General features: G+C 52.5%; 5 protein-coding genes across 5 annotated transcripts; 2 read left to right on the plus strand and 3 right to left on the minus strand.

The window, feature by feature from the left end:
• Positions 1 to 1,506: 1,506 nt before the first annotated feature.
• EsH8_VII_000929 (protein kinase family protein) lies at positions 1,507 to 2,696 on the plus strand (the record flags this gene model as incomplete). Its single annotated transcript, XM_083271062.1, has 2 exons — positions 1,507 to 1,728; positions 1,779 to 2,696. The coding sequence occupies 2 exons, from the start codon at positions 1,507 to 1,509 to the stop codon at positions 2,694 to 2,696; spliced, it is 1,140 nt and encodes a 379-aa protein (XP_083128619.1).
• A 4,973-nt stretch (positions 2,697 to 7,669) lies between these two features.
• EsH8_VII_000930 (uncharacterized protein) lies at positions 7,670 to 10,033 on the minus strand (the record flags this gene model as incomplete). The annotated part of the gene is made up of 1 exon (XM_083271063.1): positions 7,670 to 10,033. The coding sequence occupies one exon, from the start codon at positions 10,031 to 10,033 to the stop codon at positions 7,670 to 7,672; it is 2,364 nt and encodes a 787-aa protein (XP_083128620.1).
• A 3,518-nt stretch (positions 10,034 to 13,551) lies between these two features.
• On the plus strand, positions 13,552 to 15,603 carry EsH8_VII_000931 (transcription factor domain-containing protein; the record flags this gene model as incomplete). Its single annotated transcript, XM_083271064.1, has 1 exon — positions 13,552 to 15,603. One exon carries the CDS (start codon positions 13,552 to 13,554, stop codon positions 15,601 to 15,603), a length of 2,052 nt encoding a protein of 683 aa, XP_083128621.1.
• Positions 15,604 to 16,095: 492 nt separating this feature from the next.
• On the minus strand, positions 16,096 to 17,269 carry EsH8_VII_000932 (uncharacterized protein; the record flags this gene model as incomplete). The annotated part of the gene is made up of 3 exons (XM_083271065.1): positions 16,096 to 16,512; positions 16,645 to 17,031; positions 17,102 to 17,269. 3 exons carry the CDS (start codon positions 17,267 to 17,269, stop codon positions 16,096 to 16,098), a joined length of 972 nt encoding a protein of 323 aa, XP_083128622.1.
• Positions 17,270 to 19,309: 2,040 nt separating this feature from the next.
• Positions 19,310 to 21,021, minus strand: EsH8_VII_000933 (ENTH domain-containing protein; the record flags this gene model as incomplete). The annotated part of the gene is made up of 4 exons (XM_083271066.1): positions 19,310 to 20,666; positions 20,719 to 20,798; positions 20,852 to 20,883; positions 20,940 to 21,021. The coding sequence occupies 4 exons, from the start codon at positions 21,019 to 21,021 to the stop codon at positions 19,310 to 19,312; spliced, it is 1,551 nt and encodes a 516-aa protein (XP_083128623.1).
• Positions 21,022 to 21,735: the final 714 nt, after the last annotated feature.

Below are 21,735 nucleotides of genomic sequence, written 5' to 3' on the forward strand. Positions count from 1 at the left end.
GCGTCTTCATGGTGGCGTCGTCCTTACGGTTCCAACGGAGGATTGCGAGTGAGTCTGAGGGCAACCACTGCCGAGATGCTTTTCCAGAATACCCATGAAACGAATGCCTTCTAGGCACTTTTGAACTTTTTTTTGTGCCTGGTTGAGCTGCTGGGGGAGAATACCCTTCTGTCCAAGCTCGGCGAGGAAAGACGAAATGGGGCCGACGATCTTCTTCAGCCGGCTCTCCGGGGGGGCTCGATGATGGCTGCGTAGATGGGTTCGAGCAGACGCCACATGCCAGGCTGTTCCAAAACTGCCCGGAACCCATGAGGCAGCTGTTTAAATTTCGTCCGTATGCGTTTCACTATGGTAGCCTGTTCATTTGCCGAATGGGCAGAGACGAATTGAGTGTGTTTAAGTCGTCTTATCTTCATGCAGGCTCGACGCATGACATCCTCCCTCTGCCATCGCTGAGACTGTGAGGTATTAGCCGGTATTGGCACTGTCAGAACTAATGCACGCGTAGCAGAGCGTCTACGTCAGTCATTGGCGGCATGAACTGCGAGCTTTTACAGCGGTGGTGCGCCTTGCGCCTTTTGCTGCATGCGAGGTGCAACCACTACACTCAAATTTGTGGTCTCGGTCAACAAGAATCTTCTTGGCATGGATGAGGTGCATATTTTCAGCACGCAAACGATGTCACTTGGTCCCTCATGCAAGCGTCAAACACCTCGGAGCCTTGTTTCGATATGGCTGCCCACCATCTTTCGGCTGCGAAAGCAGTGAATGAGATATTTCAAGTGCCCTGCCACAAAGAACTAGGCGGCAGCTTATCTTGTAAGGCAAGGCTGCGGCTCTTTCTGTGAATATTTTCAGTCCGCGCACCGAGGGAGGCCCTTGCCGCCTTAATCTTTTTCGTGACTCATCCGTGTTGGCTTGCAGCCTTAACTCTACATGACACGTTTGAAATACTTCTCGTTACGTTTTGGTTCACGTTAAGTCCGTTCAAAACGTCCAAGTTTTCTCAGGTTTTATTTACAAGTGCCTTGCCAGCCTCGTCCAACTAGACCCTCAGTCAGGATAGGATTGATATTGATGATCACATATTACCGAATTGTCGCAGTAGCACGAATTCGCCCAGCCTGATACCGCCAGATGGCGCCCAAATCTGAACTATATAGGCAGTTGTCGAACTCACGGAAGGAAGACAGCCTGCACGTACAGCGCAAATACGTACCAATGGATGTCTTGTACAATATCATTACGAAAGAGAGTATCAAGGCCGAACTGAAAAGGACATCAACCAGTCGAATCCAATGGGATTTTCGGGGTGATAGAATAAATAACCTGGCAGACAGAGTGGTGTCCAGAAATGCGACGAAACTGTTCGTTATACTGATTTATCTCAATGTGCCATGGGACGTCAAAAGATTTTTGGATGCTGGGTTTACTGATAAGGACCTACCTTTGGCTAAAAAGGAAGACGATGAGGAGCGGCTGCAGTCTGCTCTCTGTGCCGAGAAGATGTTTAATCCACCCAACGAGTGGGCGGACCAATTAGTCGACAACTTTACGGAGAAGCAGTGGATCGTTCTGGCGCCTGTATTCGGCACCTCTGGCGTCCATAGAACACTCCACCATCTGTGTCCGCTGCCGTTTCTCAAGATGACGAGCACGGATGTCCACAGCTCACACAGCGCGGTCTACAAGGCTGAGGTTCATCCATCCCATCAAAATGGATTCAAAGTGAGCGCCACTGTCGCATTCTTGACTGCCTACAACACTAACTGCGGAAGATTGAGTCACCCAGTCTTCAGGTTGCGCTGAAGGAGTTCTTGAACTTTGAGGACTTCAAACAAGAGAGAGACAACCTCATTAAAATTCGTAAAATCGCAAAGAACCGGCACATTACCCAAAGTTTTGAGAGCTTTTCTCAAGGTGGTCGCGGCTATATCGTCTTTCCTTGGGCCCAAGGTGGCGACTTGGATAACTTTTGGCAGAGCCAAAACCAAACACCGCGAACCCCTCAGCTGGCTCTTTGGTGCCTGAAACAGATGCTCGGTCTTTCCGAGGCTCTCTACAGTTTGCACGAAGAAATTGGCAAGGAAGCCAATTGCCGTCACGGCGATCTGAAGCCTGGCAATATTCTCCATTTCCACACTGGCGGGGCCCGGGGTGTCCTGAAGATTTCCGATTTTGGGATATCTCGCATCCATAACAAGGCAACTTTCAAGAGAACAGAAAATGACACGAAAACGAGGGCAACATCGCCCTCCTACGAAGCTCCTGAGGCTGCTGGACCCAAAAAGGCAAGATCTCGCAAGTACGATATCTGGTCCCTAGGCTGTATCTTTTTGGAGTTCGCCATATGGCTTGTACAAGATTGGAGCGCCGTTAAGGATTTTGACAACGCCAGAAAGCCTAATGTAACATCAAATGATGGTGCCGACTCGACACACTTCTATGAGGTTCTCGACAGGTCTAACAACAAATTCATCGTTCATCCGGAAGTTCTTCGAAGAATAAAACACCTGAGCAAGATGACACAGAGTTCTCATGGTACCGCATTAGGGGACCTTCTAAATATTATCAAGAACAACCTGGTTCGAATCGAAGTAGACGACCGTATTGACGCAAAAGGGCTGTGCGAGCGACTTGAAGAGATAGTGAAGAAAGCCAAATCGAGTTCTGTCTATCTCTTCAATAGTCAATGACTGACTTTTCAGTACTTGACATTTCCGTCCATTTCTAAATAGTTTCTGGGGACTATCGGTTCACAGGAGTTATCATTTGGTTTAAAAACTTCTTTACTCCATTCAACCTACTGTTTTCCTGGTTTGCCCTACCGACCAACACGGAGTCGCCTGGGCTGTCCCTTTTCCTTATTTTCTATTCTTCTTTAATACGTCTCCTTTTGTTGCGCCATGTATATATAACGTCAAAACTTGTCAAGGCTGGAATATTTATTTCTATGTATATGATTATAACATCATGCCGTTGTGATAGGGTGTTGGGGGTTCTAGTCTTGCACATTTGGATATGAGATGTCTGGGCTTGGTAATAAAAATTTCGCATATATCCTGCAATTTCAAATGCAGATTTCATGCACTTTCCACAAGTTGATTGAATCGATAAAAAAATGTCTAAAACGACACACACTATTGCGATATCTTCTAAAGACTCAGTTGCATATGGCATTAATTCAACAGACCCTCCACTCCAAGTGCTCTTTTTAGGTCTGCACAGATGTACAAAAGTACTGTAATACTGATTTGGACAGCCTGAGGTTTAATTGTAAGAGGTTGTCAGTCACTCCCAGAAACTGTGATCTAGGGCGCACAGTGAAGACAGTTGATAGGTAGGTTTTGTTTCTGTATGGATTCTAAACTGACCGCATATTAATTATGCATCTATTTCTGTTGGTATCACAGAATACCCGTACGGGTGGTAATTCAAGCGTAAGCAACGAAGGGTCAAATCTGGTACTGCATTCTGGTGTCTGTATGTGTGTAGAAGAGAAACTATGTAGGTTGGCAGCAGCAGTAGTAGTGAAGATATCGCTGTTGGTAGCCCAGAGATTGGATCTCCAGGTTCCGCTGCCGCGGCCGGCTGCTGCTGCTGACCGGCTCCCCGCATTCTGGCTGAGTAACCCAGAAATTACAGTATATTTCCAGTTGGGGAACAATTCTTAGGAGATTATCGTTGTGCTGTGGAAGTAGACCAATATGCAGGGGCCAGTTAAGTACTTACATCTACTCGATGTAGAAGTTGTCGATGTAGAAGTCGTGCAGAGTTGCCAGCTTTTTTAAAAAAAGATATGTATTTTCCCTTAACGATATATTAATCTAGGCAGCCACCTATTCTCTGTAGTTTTGGAGGTAGCAAGCCAAGTGGAGAGAGAAACACGGGGGGCAAATAGGAGACGGACATTATCCTTTTCAATTTGTAATTTTGGCTTGCCGAACCTCAGCTTATAAGTACGATCATCTCAAGCTGTCTCATCCCAAATATCTCGAAAGTGCCTCATTGTCATCTTTCTACAAAAGCCGAAAAATAGTCTCGTTTAACAATGAGGAGCCCACAAGTTAGCATGCACAATTTGAGGAAGAGGTAAAAGATGCCTCCATCTTGTTTTGGTTCGGCTAGTTCTGCTCTGTCGACTGAGTTGGCTGCTGTCTCATCAAAAGCGGCAATGGCAGCACTGTGGACCCAGAAAAAATAGATCACATGATCAACTTGTAACTCGGCAGTTCACATGTTCTGTGCTACTCGTTGGAATGGGATGGGGAATGTGTAACCGCGACTGTTGACTCCTCATATATTGGAGGTCCGTAACCTGATCTGGGCCTTCATCTTTGGATGTCCATATATAATCCAAACTTGTGGGCCTGGCCCCCCCAAACTCTGAAAAGTCCGCAAGCTGATTTGAGTAAAAAATGGCCCCAAATTCTGACATTGACAATCCCCCTTGAATCTCTGTAACTGGGCAGTTGCTTCCTCGGCTCCCATGGCTGTGCTGCTTCCTACTAGTAAGGTTGTGTTGATACCCCGCTTTCCAGCTCAAGGCTTAGCGGGCGCATAGCTGCAATGCAAACATATTTTTACCCATTTTGAATTATTCGTATCTTGTTGGAAGTTGCGCAGCCTTGGCTATGTACGTGTGCGGCGTTCTGGCGACAACTCTCGGAGTACATGTCAATCTCGCCCAATTGGGTTGTCGCTAAGACCACGACAGCCTGCAAGATTGAAAGACAAACCAGGCAATTCTTATTTTTATTTGTTTATTATCGAAACACTTCTTGCATACTGGGTTTTATGGTCTGTAATGTGCTGAAATAGTTGTGACAATTAAGGAATATTGGTTTTTAGTGACTTTGACGGAATGATCAACGCTTTAAGTTCGCCTTGGCCCAAAACCAAGCCCCGGTCTCTGCCTAATTCTGGTTCTTGGTCGTCTTCTTATGAGGTTAACCCCGCACTGAAGTCTTGGTGAGAAGGATGCAACGTTCCTGCAAGTCACAACCAACCGCATATGCAATGCATCGTGATTTGAAGACATGTTATAACCGGAGAATCACAAACTGTGCCGCAAATTGTTGTCACATCATTTTTTTTTTGTATTCCCAGCTCAAAGAACCTGCAATATCTTGGAATATCAATCGAGTTGTCTCGGCGCCTAGACATTTCAGTTACTTGAGCTTCCGTAATTAGAAGAAACTGACTGAGGACTTGCATGTGCTGGAATGATAGAACGAGACCTGCCTATTTCAGAAAAGCAAAGTCGTCTTTGTGATTGAGGAACAGATATTATCCAAAGGTTGAAGTCAGGATTCTCGTATACATTTAGAAATAAAAAGTATAAATAGCGAGTAGTTATGCCTAGATATTCGTCAAGCTCGCACATCATTCCCATCTACAGACCTATTCTCCACCCCTATCTAATAGAATTTCAATACAAGCACATACTACTTGACCTTTACTTAACACAATGAAGGTAGGATACTTAGGTTGTCTCTGGTTGTAAATGACTTATAATCTTCGCAGGCTGCCTACACAACCGTTTTCCTTGCCCTTTGTACTGGTGGCGGTCTGGCGGCCCCGGTTGACACTTCGACATCTCCCAATCCAGCCTCTCGATTGAGGCAGAGGCAGTTCCACTACCTGAATTGCACCAGCCACAGTCTCTTCGCCACATGCAGCAACTATAATACCCGATGCACTACTGATGGGCGGGTGAGAACCGATTACCGGGCGCTTTGTGGCGAGCCGAATTGTAGTTGTGAGTACTATGGTGGCTGCGACACAATCTGCCGTGAGAAACTGGGAATCAAGGAAGATCCTGAGCCCGTGGGGGGAATTGAAAGCGAAGAGGACGGTCAGACTGAGAAGTAGGCCTATCAATGAGTGGTTTTCAAGAGGAAGATAGCTATATACGCCTCGTACCATTGGAGTGTTGGGTGTAGTTGTTGCGGTGATTTCATGTAATTGACTATGGTTGTCACTGTCTCATAAGTTCTCGCTCATACTACGGATATCAATAATGATAAATGATATATCCGCACCAATGAAGTACGGACTCTGGCACTCCTTGGTGTAGGTACTCGTGCCAAGGGTGTATCTACTTTGTTGCCAAGATACAATCCCTACTCCTTGATAACACTCGCAGTCCTTCGTGCATCTACATGCAGTCCAACAAACAAGTACAGCATGATTGACACATGTTATCTGGAAAGATTCGTCGTGACGCTTGTCCTATTTGGTTGCGTATCCCGACGCTCAAACTTACTATGCATGGAAGCTGTGTGCCCGTATGCGTGTCTTTCAATAAGTACGCCCACCCTCCCCCCGCCCCCTTTTCCGTTTTTCTCTTTCCAGATTCACTTTAACTACTGTCCCCTACTATAAAACCTCATTTAATTCCTCTGAAGATGTCTGCCCCTTACCACGGTGATGTTCTGCCAATAGGAGCAAAACGCAGGCAGCAGTGGACCCTCACAGGATCGGCACACGGCGGAGCGCGCCAAATGCCTATCGTTGACGGCAAATATCACGATCCAGATACAGGGGAGATCAAGACAGTTGCCCCCGGGCAAGATATAGTTTCTGGGCCCCCCATGATCGACCAATACTGGCACAACCTGCTCGCCGGCCCGCATGAGCAGTTTAGAGGAATGAGAGGGGGCTTCTGCAATGACATCACTGAATTCTTGGTTCGCCTTGGGGATTTTCTTCAGAAGGGACGCTGCAAGATCCATTCCATTAACGCCACCGAGTTCGCTATCACTGTTATTGTTCAAACCGCGTGCAACAGGGACGAAATAGATGAAGACATGAGAGCCACTCGATTGATTTACTCTCTCGATTAGTGATAGCTTCCCGTTGAAGAGGTACGTTACGATTCTCCAACAAGCTCAGATTCGTGTTACTAAAACATTCGATTCTTCTTCAGTTCATTTCGTAATAGTACGGAACTTTGTGGTTGCCAGTTGATTTGTGGTGTGTTCTGCTAGAGCCAAGGGATAAGGAACAAGTGAGAACGGCACACGACGCAGGATCTTGGTGGCCATTCCTGGAGGTGGACACCCAGACTTGCTATGTAGCTCCGGAAGTAGCATTGCGCTATTGTCCTCAATCCAGTTATTTTTCCTACAGTTGCTTCAACCCGGGTATCAATAGGAGCTAAACATGATGCGTGGATGCCTCCTGTAGCCCAGTTATCTTGGTGTCATGACCCACATTTGCCACGCTCTATCTCGCTGTTTGCCGCAGCAGTGTCTCTGAAAACGGAATGAACTCTTGTATTTAGAGTTGGCAAAGTTATAGAATTATGAAAGAGAAACAAGGAACACACTGTAGCCATTCTGCGACTGATCTAAGCAACCTGTTGCATGTTGTGGCATCGTACTCTGCAGTTGAAGTGCAGTTAAATTATCCAACTCCTCGCCCGAATGTAACTGATTCTGACTCTTCAAGTGATTTTCGAGCAACCCGGTAAATAAACATGTTAGTGTGAGTGCCAGATTAGCTACTCGTTACTCACTCAATCTAGGAATTCGTTTCCACACGACACCCTTCATATAACTAGGTAAGAACAGAGAAGAAAAAGGACGACACCATCCCTAAAGCCAACCGTTATTTTCAGTGATTTCGGTCACAGATACCACCAAAGACTTCCCCATCACGAACTTTAACGCAGTTCAATCATCTCAATATCTCCATCTTTCCACCCACCCTGGTAGTACGTATCATGCTTCCACATCAGACCGTGAACAAACCCGCTGCCAATGATTTTGTAGTGATCATCAGTCTTGCGCAAGTACCATGGTGCTCTCGTGCCCGCGAGTAAGATCACACAATCGCCCGGAGTCACGTTAGGAGGGCAGAGGCCAAAGTATCCTTGTTCGGTCACCAAGAAATGGTGTTTTCCGAGCTCAGAACGAGCCGGAAGACCTCTCCACTCTGGGTCAGAAGTCTGGTTCAGCACATGTGTTAGGCCATTTGCATCTTCTTCTCCAACTGAAGAAAGGCCCAGGAAGACTGTCTGGGAAGGTATCTTGGGCCTTTCGCCGTGGTACTGCTTCAGGGACTGACAAACAGTGGACCTATACTTCAGCAGGGTTGACCAAAGCTCACAAATCCTGCTGTAGTTAGCCTGGGCATGTTCGACCCATTCTTTGACTTCAGTGTACTCCTGAAAGTACCCAAATGGAGACCCTTGAAACTCTGTCGAAGATTTGGTTCCGATGGGATTGTCTGCAATGATGGTCCTCCAAAACGCCTCGGAACGACTCTGGTCATCACCATAAACCTTGCCCAAACCCATGTCTTCAACAATCTGCTTGTACATGTCCACCTCCGCATACATTCCATCATTGTTGGTCGAATTTTCAAGCTCCTCGGAAACAGTGGTGATCCGGTCCACGTGGTGGCCGGATAAATAGAGACTCTCGCCATCAACGCGAGCTTGGTAAGGTACGAGGTCCATCAAGTCGCACCTACCCCTCGTGTCGAAGACGCTTGCTGTCTTCTTTGCCGACCAGTCCGGCGCCCAACTTGGTAGGTCCATGGTCGAGTCCTCTCGTTGGCCAAAGTGAAACAAGATGTGCTGCCGACGCGGGTCTTGGTCGTAAGCCTCGACCATGTGCTTGGCTGCGTCGAGGAAAACTTCCCTGGTTTCCTTTGCGTAGTCAATTGCTGATTGACACCACTCTTGCTCCCGTGGTTGCCGGGACCAGTGCCTCAACAATCCGACTAAGCTGAAGACATGGTCTTTTGGGTCTGTGGCTTTTTGTCGGCAATAATTCTCCGAGATTCTCGCTAGATTTAGCTCGTGTTTTTTGTTGTAGAGGCGGTGGTAGCTCATTTGAGACATTGTACTGTAGCCTTCCCCGAAAACACCCTGATGGCCTGGATCTTGCTTGCGAGCTCGCTGAAGAATTTCCTTGTCTAGATGCTTGTCCACTTCCACACTGGCGGCCGCATCCCACATCCTCATATCGTCAGACCAGAACTGCCTGACTTCCAATCTCTTCCTCTTGTCCATGCCATAAACTGCACAGAAGACTTCAAAGTCAATACTGTGCTCACCGCAGAGGATGGTGGCTTTCCTCGACACCAGGACTTCCTGAACAATCCACGCTCGTTGCCAGTATGGACGGTTACAGAAGCTCCTAAGTGCGGTGAACACCCTCGTCTTGTCTGCATTCGAAAGAGTGTCTTCTGGAGGCCGCATGACTTCCCGCAGATATGATTCGAAGTCGGGCCAATCTCGCTCGCCCATACGCTGAACATGTTCATTGTCGAAATCCGGCACCATTAAGAGCCGAATAGGGTCGGCACCATCATACTCTTCTTCTGAAACTGCTCGCATGCCGACACATAGGATAGTAAGATCTTCCTCGTCTTCAGGCTGTCTTGGTTTTCTCGCTAGCATTTGAGACGTGTTGGCCATGCAGGCAATGACATCCGTATTGCCAATGCGCTGTGCTACCTTTTTGACAGCTTTGAGAGCCGCAATATTGGTACTGTACAGTACCAATGGGCCAACGCGGTTACTTACTTCCGCCGTCGGCGTGCTTGGAAACCTGTCCATGATCTGCTTCTCTACCGCATAGTCATACCGATTGCTAGCCACTTTAAATAGCAGCTCAATTTCATCGTCTACCGTGGCATCACCAATCCATATCTGAACTTCCGTTGCACTGTTGTAGATTTCAAGCATGAGCTGGACTTGCTGGGTGCGCTCCGAGATGGAGGTCTGGTTGATACAGATTGCGTCGATCCATACCCTTCTTCTGACATCGGGTTTCCGCAGTCTGCACAGAGCTGCAAATAAATTGGCTGTTGCCCTAAAGTCGTGTCCGTTGCACTTGATGGTTTGGGCACCGACCACGGGATCTCCCCAAGTGTACGATAGCGCCTCATATTCACCGGGGCTGGAGATCGCAACCGAATCAAGCTCAACTAGAACTGGGTCAACAGCCTTTCCAGGCAGTATATCCAGGATCCGGATGGTATCTGCTGGCAAATCTTGGTAAAGATTGGTGTCCATGATCGGATGACGGCTGCAAAGCCTGGAATCTAGGGTGCGTGTAGGTGATTCAGAGTGTAGAGGATTACAATGAAAACGGCTTCGTAATATCACTCAAGATTTGAAGATAAAGGAAAGGAATGGGGCGAAGCAGCGATATCTGAAGTGAATCTAGGCTTCAAGGCTTAAAACCACAAAATTGTAGAAATGCCGTGCCCCTGGTGGAGGCCGCCATGCCAAGCAGGCAGCTGCTGTGCCACCACCCAACCAGAACATTTTCACAGTCGCCTAACAGACACTTCCATGCGAACCATTTAACTCGGGAGCGCAATACAGGCAGATTTATAATTTTTATCCTTACATAGGTATCATGTCCCCATCTCCTGTCTGAAAGCCACATTGATTTCTCAAGTATGAACTTATGAAAGTACGTATGTAGTGACAAACGTTATCGACCTGTGTTGGGCACCCAATTTGAATGAATGGCTCGCATGCGACCGTGGAAATATTGTTGTTAGGCGGTGACGCAGTAGGTAGCTGCTTGCGCGGCCTCCATCGGAGGAACAGGTCACTGCCAGAACTAATCACTAGCGGCGTACAGTCCCCGGGACTGTATTTTTCTACAGCCCACACACTTGTATAATCCACAAGCCAGCCAGTTATCGTCTGCGTTGTCATCGTTCTCCAGATCTTGTGTTTGTAATACGCCTCCCACTACTTGCCTGCCCACTCGCCTAGGCCTAACGACTTCGTCGAAGAGAGACAGGCTCTCTGTCCAATGTGACCTCCTGCGAGACAGGGTTCCAGTTCGTGCCAGCAAGGGTCTGCCGGAAGTAGACCTTTCTTGGGGCGTCAGGGTGGCAGTCCTCGGGCATGGCGAAAACTAAGAAGCTCAGGGGTTATTTTAAAGAACATAGACGAGACATTTTACTTGCTGGGAGATAAATCCATTGGGTGCTGCAGCTTCGCCGTGTTAGATAGGCTGCGGCGTAGGGCCAGACCAGCCTGGCGGTGACATGTCTAAGAGGTGCTGTTCAAAATACGAATTCTTTGAATAATAATAGGGAAGTGAATTCGTAAAATAACAGGATGATAGACAACAGCAGGGGGTAAAGTACAATGTTCTTACTAATGGCTACTCAGGGGTAGTTTGGTTTATATGCAGGCTTTATGGCGCAGTTGCTGAAAGGTCACATACAGCCGAGCATGTCTACAAAAACCGGAGTAAGAGTAAGGACGAACCGAAATCTACGGTTTCAACTAAATAAGCTTAATTTACCACTATGTTCAGTTCATCATCATTACCGGCTACGTCTTGCCATTACATTACAGACAAACGGGAGCAGACGGCGGACGGCTAGTAAAGGCGGAGTTGTGTTTTATAAGCCCTATGAGTACAGTTGTGAAAAGTAGACTTGAGAGGGGTTCTTCATTACTTAATCAAGTAGATGAAGACCAACAGAAGAAAATATACAGGTGTTCTCCAGGTACATTGATGCTCCTGTGCAGTTCTCTTTAATAGAAAGCACAGAGCCACCGCACTATCCCAAGTTGCGAATTTCCCGACTTTACCTTTCACAATCCTCAGTAGATGTTCTGCTGCAGCGCCTAATCAGATACAAGAGGCTTAAGCTAGCATAGAGTCAACGGTGAGTTCTCAGGACATATTCACAGTGTCAACCTCGTGTGCTGGCATGAACGGGAACTAGGCCTCGTGGCAACCATCGGATACGGAATGGAGGCTCTTGTTTATGCATTCGTCGAGCTAGACGGGGTCGATTGAGATTCCAAGGACCGGCTTGCCCTGGGAGGCGTTTGAGGAGGCCCTGCTCAGCTCGCTAGCGCAGATTGAGGATTATACAAGGCTGGTGAGGAACGCGAAGGAGAGCGCCATTGGATTGGGGCGGTGGCCTCGGTAGCGGGGCCGGCAGCTGCCTGAGTTCCATTAGCCGACTGGGAAGACCCGAATCTGGTCGGTGTTATGAATAGTCTGGACCAGCCCACTAATTAGCCGTCAAGTACCTAGTCTGGGCGGCCGGCTATTCAAGTGCGTGGTATGCTGATTGCGCGACTGCTCGGCGTTAAGGTGAACGTTAACTGGCATGTTTTGAGGGGTGCATTCTTGGCATGTTCTGGAGGAGCATAGTCCCACTCTCTATATGATTTCGGTACTGTGACTTCTGCAAGGTCTTCCAACCGTCAATTCTCCCTTTTCTTTTTTCTTTTTGGCATGTGGTAGCCGTCATAGCCAGTGCATGTCACTGAAAGGCAACTAAAAGAGAAGGTCCTCACCCCGTTGCATCGGCAACGCCGAAGTTGTCCCCAGTCACTTAGACGCTCAAGTCAAGAGTATAATGGCTACGGTAATCCGTACGTATGTGTTGCGTCTTCTTGGGGATCCCTGTTCTGGCCCGTACAGCTCGAGAGGGTTTCACTCCACCACCCCGGAGGCAGCATGAGGCTAGTAAAACAGGGTAGAAACCAGAGTGTGCCCATTGCAGGAGAGGTAGTTCAAAAGCACGGCAGCCTCTCCCTATATGTTACGCGTTTAATTTCAGCGGCGCGCCTGATGCTAGGGCTGAAACTCTTGCGGGTGCCGCGAATGCCACCATCCTCCTCAACTCGGTGGTTCGTGCCGAGTGTCATCTGATGATTCTGCGTCGGAACTCTGTGGGAAAGTGGAGCCAAATCATGGGTTAATAAGGAGTGTTCCTTTTGTGGTGTATGGATACACGATAGACTTTTTTTCGTTGTCAGGGGTTCTTCTGCCGTAGTGTAAAGCCAAGAATCGAAACGCTGGCGATTATGTGGACTGCATCATCATGCTCCGTGATCCGGGGTGTGTGTTAAATTCGATACCACCAAGCGAGGCGACTGTGTTTGCCTGTTTGTTTGTTTTAGGCATGTGAATCCGTCCTGGTAGATGTGTCCCGCCCCCGTGAATGATGCTCAAACTACGGATAAACTCCCGTGTATTGCGTTCAGATCATCATCTCGTTTATCTTGGAGAGAGAAAAAAAAGGGGGGGGATTTATTTCTGCACACGATCGACGACGAAAGGTGGATCCGTATCACTGTCGGCCCCTTCCAATCATTTCCAATCATCGTCTTCGTCAGCCAGGATGCCAGGTCGCTCCGGAGCCGTCCAGGAGGTCCCTCCCATATTACATACGCCATCCCGGATTACATATACACTACAATTAGTCCCCTCGCCGCTTCACTTTATACCGTCCCCCTCCCCACCATTGCTGATGGAAGGTGCCCGCGCCGCTTTTTAGTGGATTACAAATCCGAACTGTTGGTCGCTTTTTGGTGCGCAGATCCGCACACAGACACCCGCAGCGCGCAGCTCCCTCCCGTCCCGTCTGCTGCTGTCGCTGTCGCTGTCGCCGTCGCCGTCGCATGAACAGCAATCCCGATCTCCGGACTGATTGATTGATTGAGTGCCTCATCGCAGTCGACCGACGACGCATGCCCATCTTGATGACCTCCTTTCATTGAGCCTCAACATCGCTGCATGCGGAGCACGTCCCCCCATCATGTTTTCACGCCACAAGGACATGTCGCACATGTCCTCGCTGTCCGGCCTGCGGTCGCGCTTCAAGAATAGCATGTCCTCGTCGGCCAAGATCCGCAGCTCCGAGGGCTGCTGGACCTGCCGCCTGCGTCGCAAAAAGTGCGACGAGGCCCGCCCCGTCTGCGAGGGGTGCGCCCAGCTTGAAATCACCTGCCACTACAGCGAGACCAAGCCCGACTGGATGGACGGCGGCGAGCGCCAGAAGGAAATGGCCGACCACCTCAAGAAGCAGGTCAAGATCCAGGCCAACAACCGCCGGGAGCGCAAGTACCTGCAGGGCCTCGACGTCGAAGGCCGCGACGACTCGGACGACGACCATGTGCCCCCCGTGCCCGCCCTGAGTGCCGACGACGGCTCGTCGTCCAAGGCGACCGACTCAAACAGCCCGTCGACCGTGAACGACACCCCCGGCGACTCGTCCAGTCCCGGCTTCCACATGGACTCGGTCAAGTCGTCCATCCATGAGATCGCGCCGGGGTCGTCGCCGAACCAGATACGCCACCAGACCCCCGAGGCCGTCGTTCATAGCAGGCCCAGCCCGGCGCCGCCAGCGGCGAAGACCGCCTTCGACTTCAACACCCCGCCCCCCTTTGCCGACGATTCAAACCTTAGCTTCATCATGATTTACCTGGACTACGTCTTCCCCTTCCTGTTCCCCTTTTACAAGCCGGCGCTGCTCGAGGGCGGCCGCGGCTGGCTACTGAACGTCCTGAACCACAACAAGGCCCTCTACCACACCGCCCTCGGCCTCTCGTCCCACTTCTTCGGCGTCGTCCTCAACGGCGCCCAGGTCGAGCACACGCCGTGCCGCATGAAGAGCGTCGCGAGCCTGCAGCACCAGCTCGACCTCGCCATCAAGGAGCTCCGCGCCGACATGGCCCGCATCAACGAGGGCGGCGTCCAGGACCAGCTCTCGCAGGGCTGCCGCGTGCTGGAGAGCATCGTCCAGCTGCTCATCTTCGACGTCACCCTGGCCACGACGGACCACTGGCACATGCACCTGGACGCCGCCACCGTCGTCTTCAAGCAGATCCTGCCGCAGCCGGACCACTGGGACGGCACCATGCAGCACATGGCCATCCCCCTCCTGCAGGGCGTCCACTTCCCGCCCGGCTCGCACAAGCCGTGGAGCTCCGACCAAGCCGCCCTGCGCTTCTTCACCGCCTCGCTGCTGTACTTCGACATCATCTCCGCCACGGCGCTCGAGCGCCCGCCAGTGCTCCAGGGCTACCACCAGTACCTGCTCAGCCCCCGTAAGGAGGAGTGCCTCGAGACGGAGCCGCGCCTGAGGCTGGAGGAGTACTTTGGCTGCCAGAGCTGGGTCCTGCAGATCATCGGCGGCATCGCCGCCCTCGACGCCTGGAAGAAGGAGACGCGGAGGGCCGGCTCGCTCTCCATGACCCACCTCGTCTCCCGCGCCGCCTGCCTCGAGCTGGCCCTCCGCGAGGGCATCGCCTGCATGGAGAACCAGTGCCCCCAGCTCCTGGGCCCGGGCGACACGCTCTGCTCGGCTGCCGGGGCCTGCTCCCTGTCCGACTCCCCGCCGCCGCACCCGACGCACGCCGACACGACGAGGCTCCCGCCCGACCCCCTCACCCTCTATCAGAGCCAGCAGACCCGGGACTCGGTCGAGGCCTCCAAGATCCACACAAAGATCTGGGCCTACGCCGCCCTCACCTACCTCTCGACCGTCGTCTCCGGCTGGCAGCCCTCGTGCCCCGAGACCGCCACCAGCGTCGCCGCGACCGTCGAGCTGCTCAACTCGCTCCACAGCCCCGTCTGCCTGCGCACCGTCGTGTGGCCCTTTTGCGTCATCGGCTGCCTCGCCGACCCGTGTCAGGAGAACATGTTCCGCGAGATGGTCGGCAGGATGGGCGCCCTCGAGGTCTTTGGCTCCATCAAGGCCGCCCTCGGCGTCATGGAGAACGTGTGGGCCCGCCGGGACTCCATCGACGAGAGCTGGGACCTCGCCGCCTGCTTCAAGGTCCTCGGGCACGCCGTCCTGTTGACGTGAGCGTCGTCGCTGCTTTGAAGATCGCTCCCATCAGGGGGGCGTAGTCGCGAGAAGCTTTGTATGGGAGACGGGTGCCGAAAAAAGCCGCGCATCCATGTTCTGCTTGTCCTGGCGTTTGTTTTCGTCACAAATAGAACAAAGACCAAGGACGGCTCTGATGCCGGCGGACCCATTGAAGCATTTCGGTCTGGGAGACAAAACAAAAGAGTTTTTTTGGGGTCACGAAGAAGAGTAACTTGGACTATTTTGTTCCCGGTTATTTTTTCTTTTAATTATACGTGGCATAACCCCCAATCGGCCAGCGCCGAAACGGTGCAGACCCGTCACCGTTTTTTTCTGCTTGGGAGCCGAAATCTATCCAGTAGACATTACCAAAACAACAAAAACACCCCGGCGCGAAATACGAACCGACAATCTCTATTACCAGCAGAGCAAAACAAAACAACCCCCGCCAAAAAACAAAGGAACTACAGCTATCCGCGCCTTGTCTAATCACGCCTTCCGGGCGGACGAGGCCGCCCGGCCGAGCATGGTCTGCCGGTGCGCCTCCAGCAGACCCAAATCCCACCATCCGTCGATGAACTCCTTGATTGTCTTGCGCTTGGACTTGCCGCGCGTGAGAGGCTTGCGAGGAAGCTGGTGACCGGCCGAGTCCCCTGGAGACACGGGTGGCGGGGTCACGACCATCTCAGGCAACACCGGCAGCGGCTGGATGGGCAGCGGCGACGCCTCGACTATTTGGACGCGCTTCTGCCGCGTCTGCGCCGTGATGGGGGGCGGCGGGAACCATGGCCTGGCGGCATTGGAGGCCAACGGGGGAGCAACGGGGACACCGACATCGTCCGAGTCGGAGTCGCTGCTGTCCCACCGCTTCTCCTTCGCCAGTACCGCGGCGGTGCCCAGGCTCTTCTTGATGCTGCTGTTGTAACAGCCCCGCACCACCCTCGTCGGGGGAGGCGGAAAGGAAGAAGCGTAGTAGCCCGGCCCACCGCCGACCGCCACCCCACCACGGTCGCACCTTCAACCCTCAATGTCCTTGACGGCAGCGGGGGCAAGCTTGATGCGGCGCCAGAGGCAGACTGCGGTGACGGCGCTGAAGGCGAAGAGGACGCAGAGGGCGATGGAGAGGCCCCAGACGGCCTTGATGGCGTAGCAAGTTCGCTGGTCGGCACCGACCCAGACGAAGTAGTTGAGGATCGAGCCCGTCTGGATGTTGGCCGTGACGGAGGCCATGAAGTTGGCGGTGCTGCCGGAGGACTTGGGGAGGGCGGCGCAGTTGAGGTAGGACAGGGGCTTGCCGAGGAGGCAGGCAACGACGATGACGGCGATGAGAAGGGCCGAGTCTGCGGCAGTGGCGATGAGGAGGGGGAGCATGTTGTCGTAGTAGAGGATGTACGTGATGGTGATGTAAAGTGTCGCGATGCAGGACTGGGTGGTGTTAGTATCGGTCTGCTTAATAATATCACTTATCAAAAGACTGGCATAAAATTAAACTCACAATAACGAGGGTGCCGATCAAGACGGGAGGGGAGAGAGCGTCGGCGGCATTAATCTCGGAGATGAAGTTGGAGACCATGCCGATGATGGCGATGAGGGAGACGAACTGCATGGCGCGCATGGCGGTGAAAGTGTGCCCGAGGGCGCCGAGCTGAGGAGCCGAACCCATCTTGTTCCGGGCGAGGGAGATGGGGGTGATGAGAGTGAGCTTCGGGCGCGGGGTGTGGAAGTGGAGAGCGGTGCGGGCTGGGAAACGCCGGGGCGGGAAGGGGATGCAGGCCGAAGGGGAGGAGGGAGTTGAGGAGGGAATTTTGAAGGTCGTTGGGGGGTGGGCGTCGCTTGGTGTGAGCGACTAATAGGTTTGGTGAGAAGTGAGAGAGAGAATGGAGATTCGTAAAAAGATGGACGTGATCTGGAAAAAGTAGCGATAGAACCGTTCAAGATCGTGTTTCGTTTTGCTCTTCGTTCGTCGTGACGTTGAGATATGAAGGAGATTCGAGGATGCAAAATGAAACCGAAGACGATTGCCGTAGATAGATAGCGAAAGACGGAAAATGACCCAGAGACTTTGACTGTAGGAAATTTGACCTAGGAAATAAGGAAAGAGAGGAGGAAATAGGAAAAAAAGAGAAAAGACGGGAAGTGTTGTAAGGCTTTGACAGTGATGTTTGATGAGGAGCAAAAAAGAAGGGCGTCGAAAGCAGGGTGAAGTATGTCTTCTTTATACAATCGCATCACTCACAACTGGCAAACCTCGAAGCTTGTGTTTACTTGGTTTCCCGTTGTGCATTGTTGTTCTTGTCGTATTGCTAAATCGAGCAAACGCGTTCTGGACCTCAAGGTACGGTAGTTACTTCATGGTTCCTGCATGAGGTACGTCAAACCGGGTACCCTCTGTGAAAGTGAGTGAGTGGTTCGTTCAAGGATCCTAGGGTTCTAGGCATCCTGGATGGAGGATGTCGTTCGGGCTAGGTATGGTGAGCCGCTGGGCTAGACCAATCACGGCTCCTAGCCGGGGTGGTGGTGCGGCGCTTAGCCGTGGTGGAGCTCAAGACGTCGGACAAGCGACGCGGCTGCAAGTTGAATACGGATGCATGCAGCCCCGGGAGATTGGAGGTTCTGGGGTCTCACTTCCCCCGGCTGTCTAGGGATGATATTGTGAGGACAATAGGCGCGTCCAATAGCAGGCCACGCAGGCGAATCCAGGCATTGGATGGCAGCGCGGCTGTTTTGCACCGGGTAGGCCGGGGTTGATTGGACCTGCTTGAACCCGGCGTCTTCACCTGGGCTTGACCTTGACGTTGGTCCGGTGGGTCGCTGTCCTCACCTTGCGGGCTGTCGTGTGGGAATAGACAGACAAGCAGACCATCAGGCAAGGCCGGTGTGGGACGACGATGGGAGAGGCTGAGGCGCCTGTTCATACAGGCTAGGCCGAAGCCATGCAAGGCATGGGACCTGAAACCTGGCCAGGCGGCTGCCGGCCTAGGCCGCATGCCTTGGCCTAGAGTATGGTTCTTTATTCAAGGCAGCTTTGGCAGGGTAAGGTCCGTTCCTGGGCCTTGGTTGGATATGACGCGGCCGACATCTCCCAGGGGCAGCGGCCTGCTTTCGAGCGTCTTGAGCCTCACGCAGCCATGGAACGATGGTGGTTGGCCCGCGGAAGGCCGGGTTATCGTCGATCGCCTTGGCGTCTGTTGGGTCCTTGAATGCAACAACTCGTGTTGGAGTGGTTCGACGGTCTAGACTTCGCTCGATCGATCCTCTATTGTGGTTACGACCTGCGTCGGATTCTGGGCGCATGAGGTCGTACTGTTGGCCGCAGAGGGCTGTGAGGTCCTGCAATTGTAATATCCCGAAACGCAGCGCGAACATGATCATGCGCAGGTTATAGACGCGTAGACGCGAAGACGGCTGTCAGACCTGTGAGAATGATGTCACACTGCACGACGTGGGTAGATGCATCAAGACCAAAGTTTAAAAATATGGTTCGCTTTGAAATTTCAGTATATGGTTCATGCGATGTTGCAGTCTTCTTTTTGCCTGCCGATACGCCTTGAATACCAGCCTATCAGCACACATGTCACCTTGCCTTACCTTCACCTAGCGGCCTCTTTTCTTCTCCTCACTGTATGGCCGGTGGCGTTAGCAAGGTGAGCCTCGTCTTCTATCCCCGGGTCTTCGTCTCCTCGTCTCCGTCATTATGGTTGGCTTAGCCGAGAAGGTCATCCAAGCCGTGGTTTCCTCCGGAGGTGGATGAGCCGCCGGCGGGCTTAGGTGCCGAGGACGCAGGAGCGGGAGCGCCCCAGATACCGGCGCTGCTCTTCTCCTTCGCAAGCTGGCCCAACGCGGGACCCGCCGTAGGCGTGCTTGTCTTCCTGACACCCGTGCTAGCCTGCGACCACAATGCGCCGAAGGCATCGCCACCAGCAGCTGCGGGCTTGGCTGCTGCCGAAGCCGGCTTTGATGCGGCCCCAGGGGTAGCGGCAAAGGAGCCGCCGGTAGACTGAGGGATAGCAGACTGGACGGAACCAAAGTAGTTGGGGCCAGAAGGCTGGTAGTTGGTGGGCTTGGGAGCCTGGGTCGCGGGCGAGGAGACAGCCGGAGTGCTGAAGGCCGAGTAGTTGACGCTCGGGGCGGGCGACATGGAGGACATGCTGACCATGTTGCCAATATTGGCCTGTTGGGGTGCGGACACAGGTTGGGGTGCGGCAAAGGTGGTAGCGGAGTTGGCGGTCATTACCGGAGGGGAGATCGGAGCAGCTGCAGGCGCGGCAGACTGGAAATCATCGAACTCGTCATCGTCAGTAGCAGCGGACGAAGATGCTGGCAGAGAAGCCAGGCCAGAGCCATTGGACGAGGAGGGAACGACTGGAGCGGGTACAGACGACGGCACAGGGTCGTCGAAGGAGAAAAGGTCGACTTCGGGCTCCTTCTTCTTGGGCGGCTGGGCCTTGGGAGCAGCCGCTCGCTCGGGTCTCTTCGACCGAGACGCCGAAGAGCTAGCAGCAGGTCGGTCGCCCTCGTCAAACTCGTCGTATTCCTCGAACTTGTCGTTGTGTGCCTGTGTTCTTCCGTAGTCATTGCTCTCTTGTCCACCAAAGCCGCCGCCGTCGCCGTAGACACCGCCGGAGTAGCCACCGTAGCCGCCAGACTCGTTACCGTAGCCTCCAGACTCGCTTCCGAACCCGCCGTACCGGCCTCCGCCACTCGAGAAGCCACCGCCCAGACCCATGCCACCCTCAACGCCGGTATACTTGTTCTTGGAGGCTCGCGCCTTCTTACGCTCCGTCCGGATCCGCTCGACATCACCGAGGAGCTCGGCCAACTCCTTGGCGCGATTGCGTACATTGATTCCTTGATCCTTTCCGTTCAGGTCGATGAAGTGAAACTGACGCAGCATCTTCAGTAGTGTGATGTGGCCACGGGCGTCGTCGATGACACGTTCGGAGCCGTGCTTGATGAGGAACTCGAGGAGCTGGAGGGCCTTGTAGATTTGCCGCCACTCCTCGGCGGACTTCTCTGTGAATCGACGGTAGATCATGGGCATAATCTCGTTAAGGGTAGCGCTTGGAGCACGTCAGCATCGTAGAAAGCACAGTCTGGCTGGGGGAGAAGTACTAATTGAAGGTGCCGTTGGCGATCTCCTGCATCAGTGACGAGGACGCGCCCCAAGGCTCGTTGTTCGTGGCCTCTCGAACCTGGATGTTGTAAGATGGATGTCGTCCCGTACGAGGAAACGGATGAAACTGACCTTGGCCTCCATTTCCGTGTAGTTCATGACAGCTGGGCGCGGTCAGCATACGGTCGGGTACACCTCGAATGGGATACTTGGCCATTACCATTCTGGACCTTCCTGACGCCGGCCTTGACGTCGTACAGTGTCATGTTCGACACCGTGTCTTTGAGGTTGTTCCAATCCATTTTGACGGTTACGACGGACGAGATTGAGGTGTGGAAATGATGAACAGCAGATGGGAAGCCCAAGGGCGCAGGTGAGGATAGCAGGATGTTTTCCCTGTGATCCTTTGTCGACGTTTCAAAGAGATGCGCAACTCAGTGACCTGGCCACCCTGGAACTTTCGGGCTCAGGTCCAGCAATCGGCCTCGGGCGGTACGGCGCCAGGGGGTACGTACCTCTACTGCAAGATAAGATTGGCTCAGTCTGAGGAGGTAGAAGGAAATGGGATGTGGGGAAGGATGATGTCGAGTCACGTGAGCCAGTCTCAGCAGAGGAGGAGGCCGGGATGGGATGGGAAAGAGCAGGAGCAGCAAAGATGGCAGCGGCAAGAGCTTCCCTGGCGTACTGGGATATGGGCCTGGCTATCGGCGGTACGTACTGGGTCTCTCGACCCATTCGCAGCTTGACCCTGAACAGCCATTGTTCCTCAATGGGGTATTCTTAGAAACCTCCAGATAGTTGAAATAGATGAGGTTTCAGCTCTTGATAGAATTCTTGACGGCGGTATCGGCAATGAGTTCATTGAGTTCGGAGGCTCGCACGAGTTGACGGGCACCAGCTCACACCATACAGCTGCAACACCTGTCCAAAATGAATGGGCGTCCGTGCTCCAGCAAATGTCTCCGACTCTTCGTCACCCCTCCCTGGCCGAACAACCTGAGCCGAAAGTGCATTCC

The sequence above is a fragment of the Colletotrichum jinshuiense genome, chromosome 7 (assembly GCF_051148585.1).
Source record: "Colletotrichum jinshuiense chromosome 7, complete sequence".
Classification (NCBI taxonomy): Eukaryota; Fungi; Ascomycota; class Sordariomycetes; order Glomerellales; family Glomerellaceae; genus Colletotrichum; species Colletotrichum jinshuiense.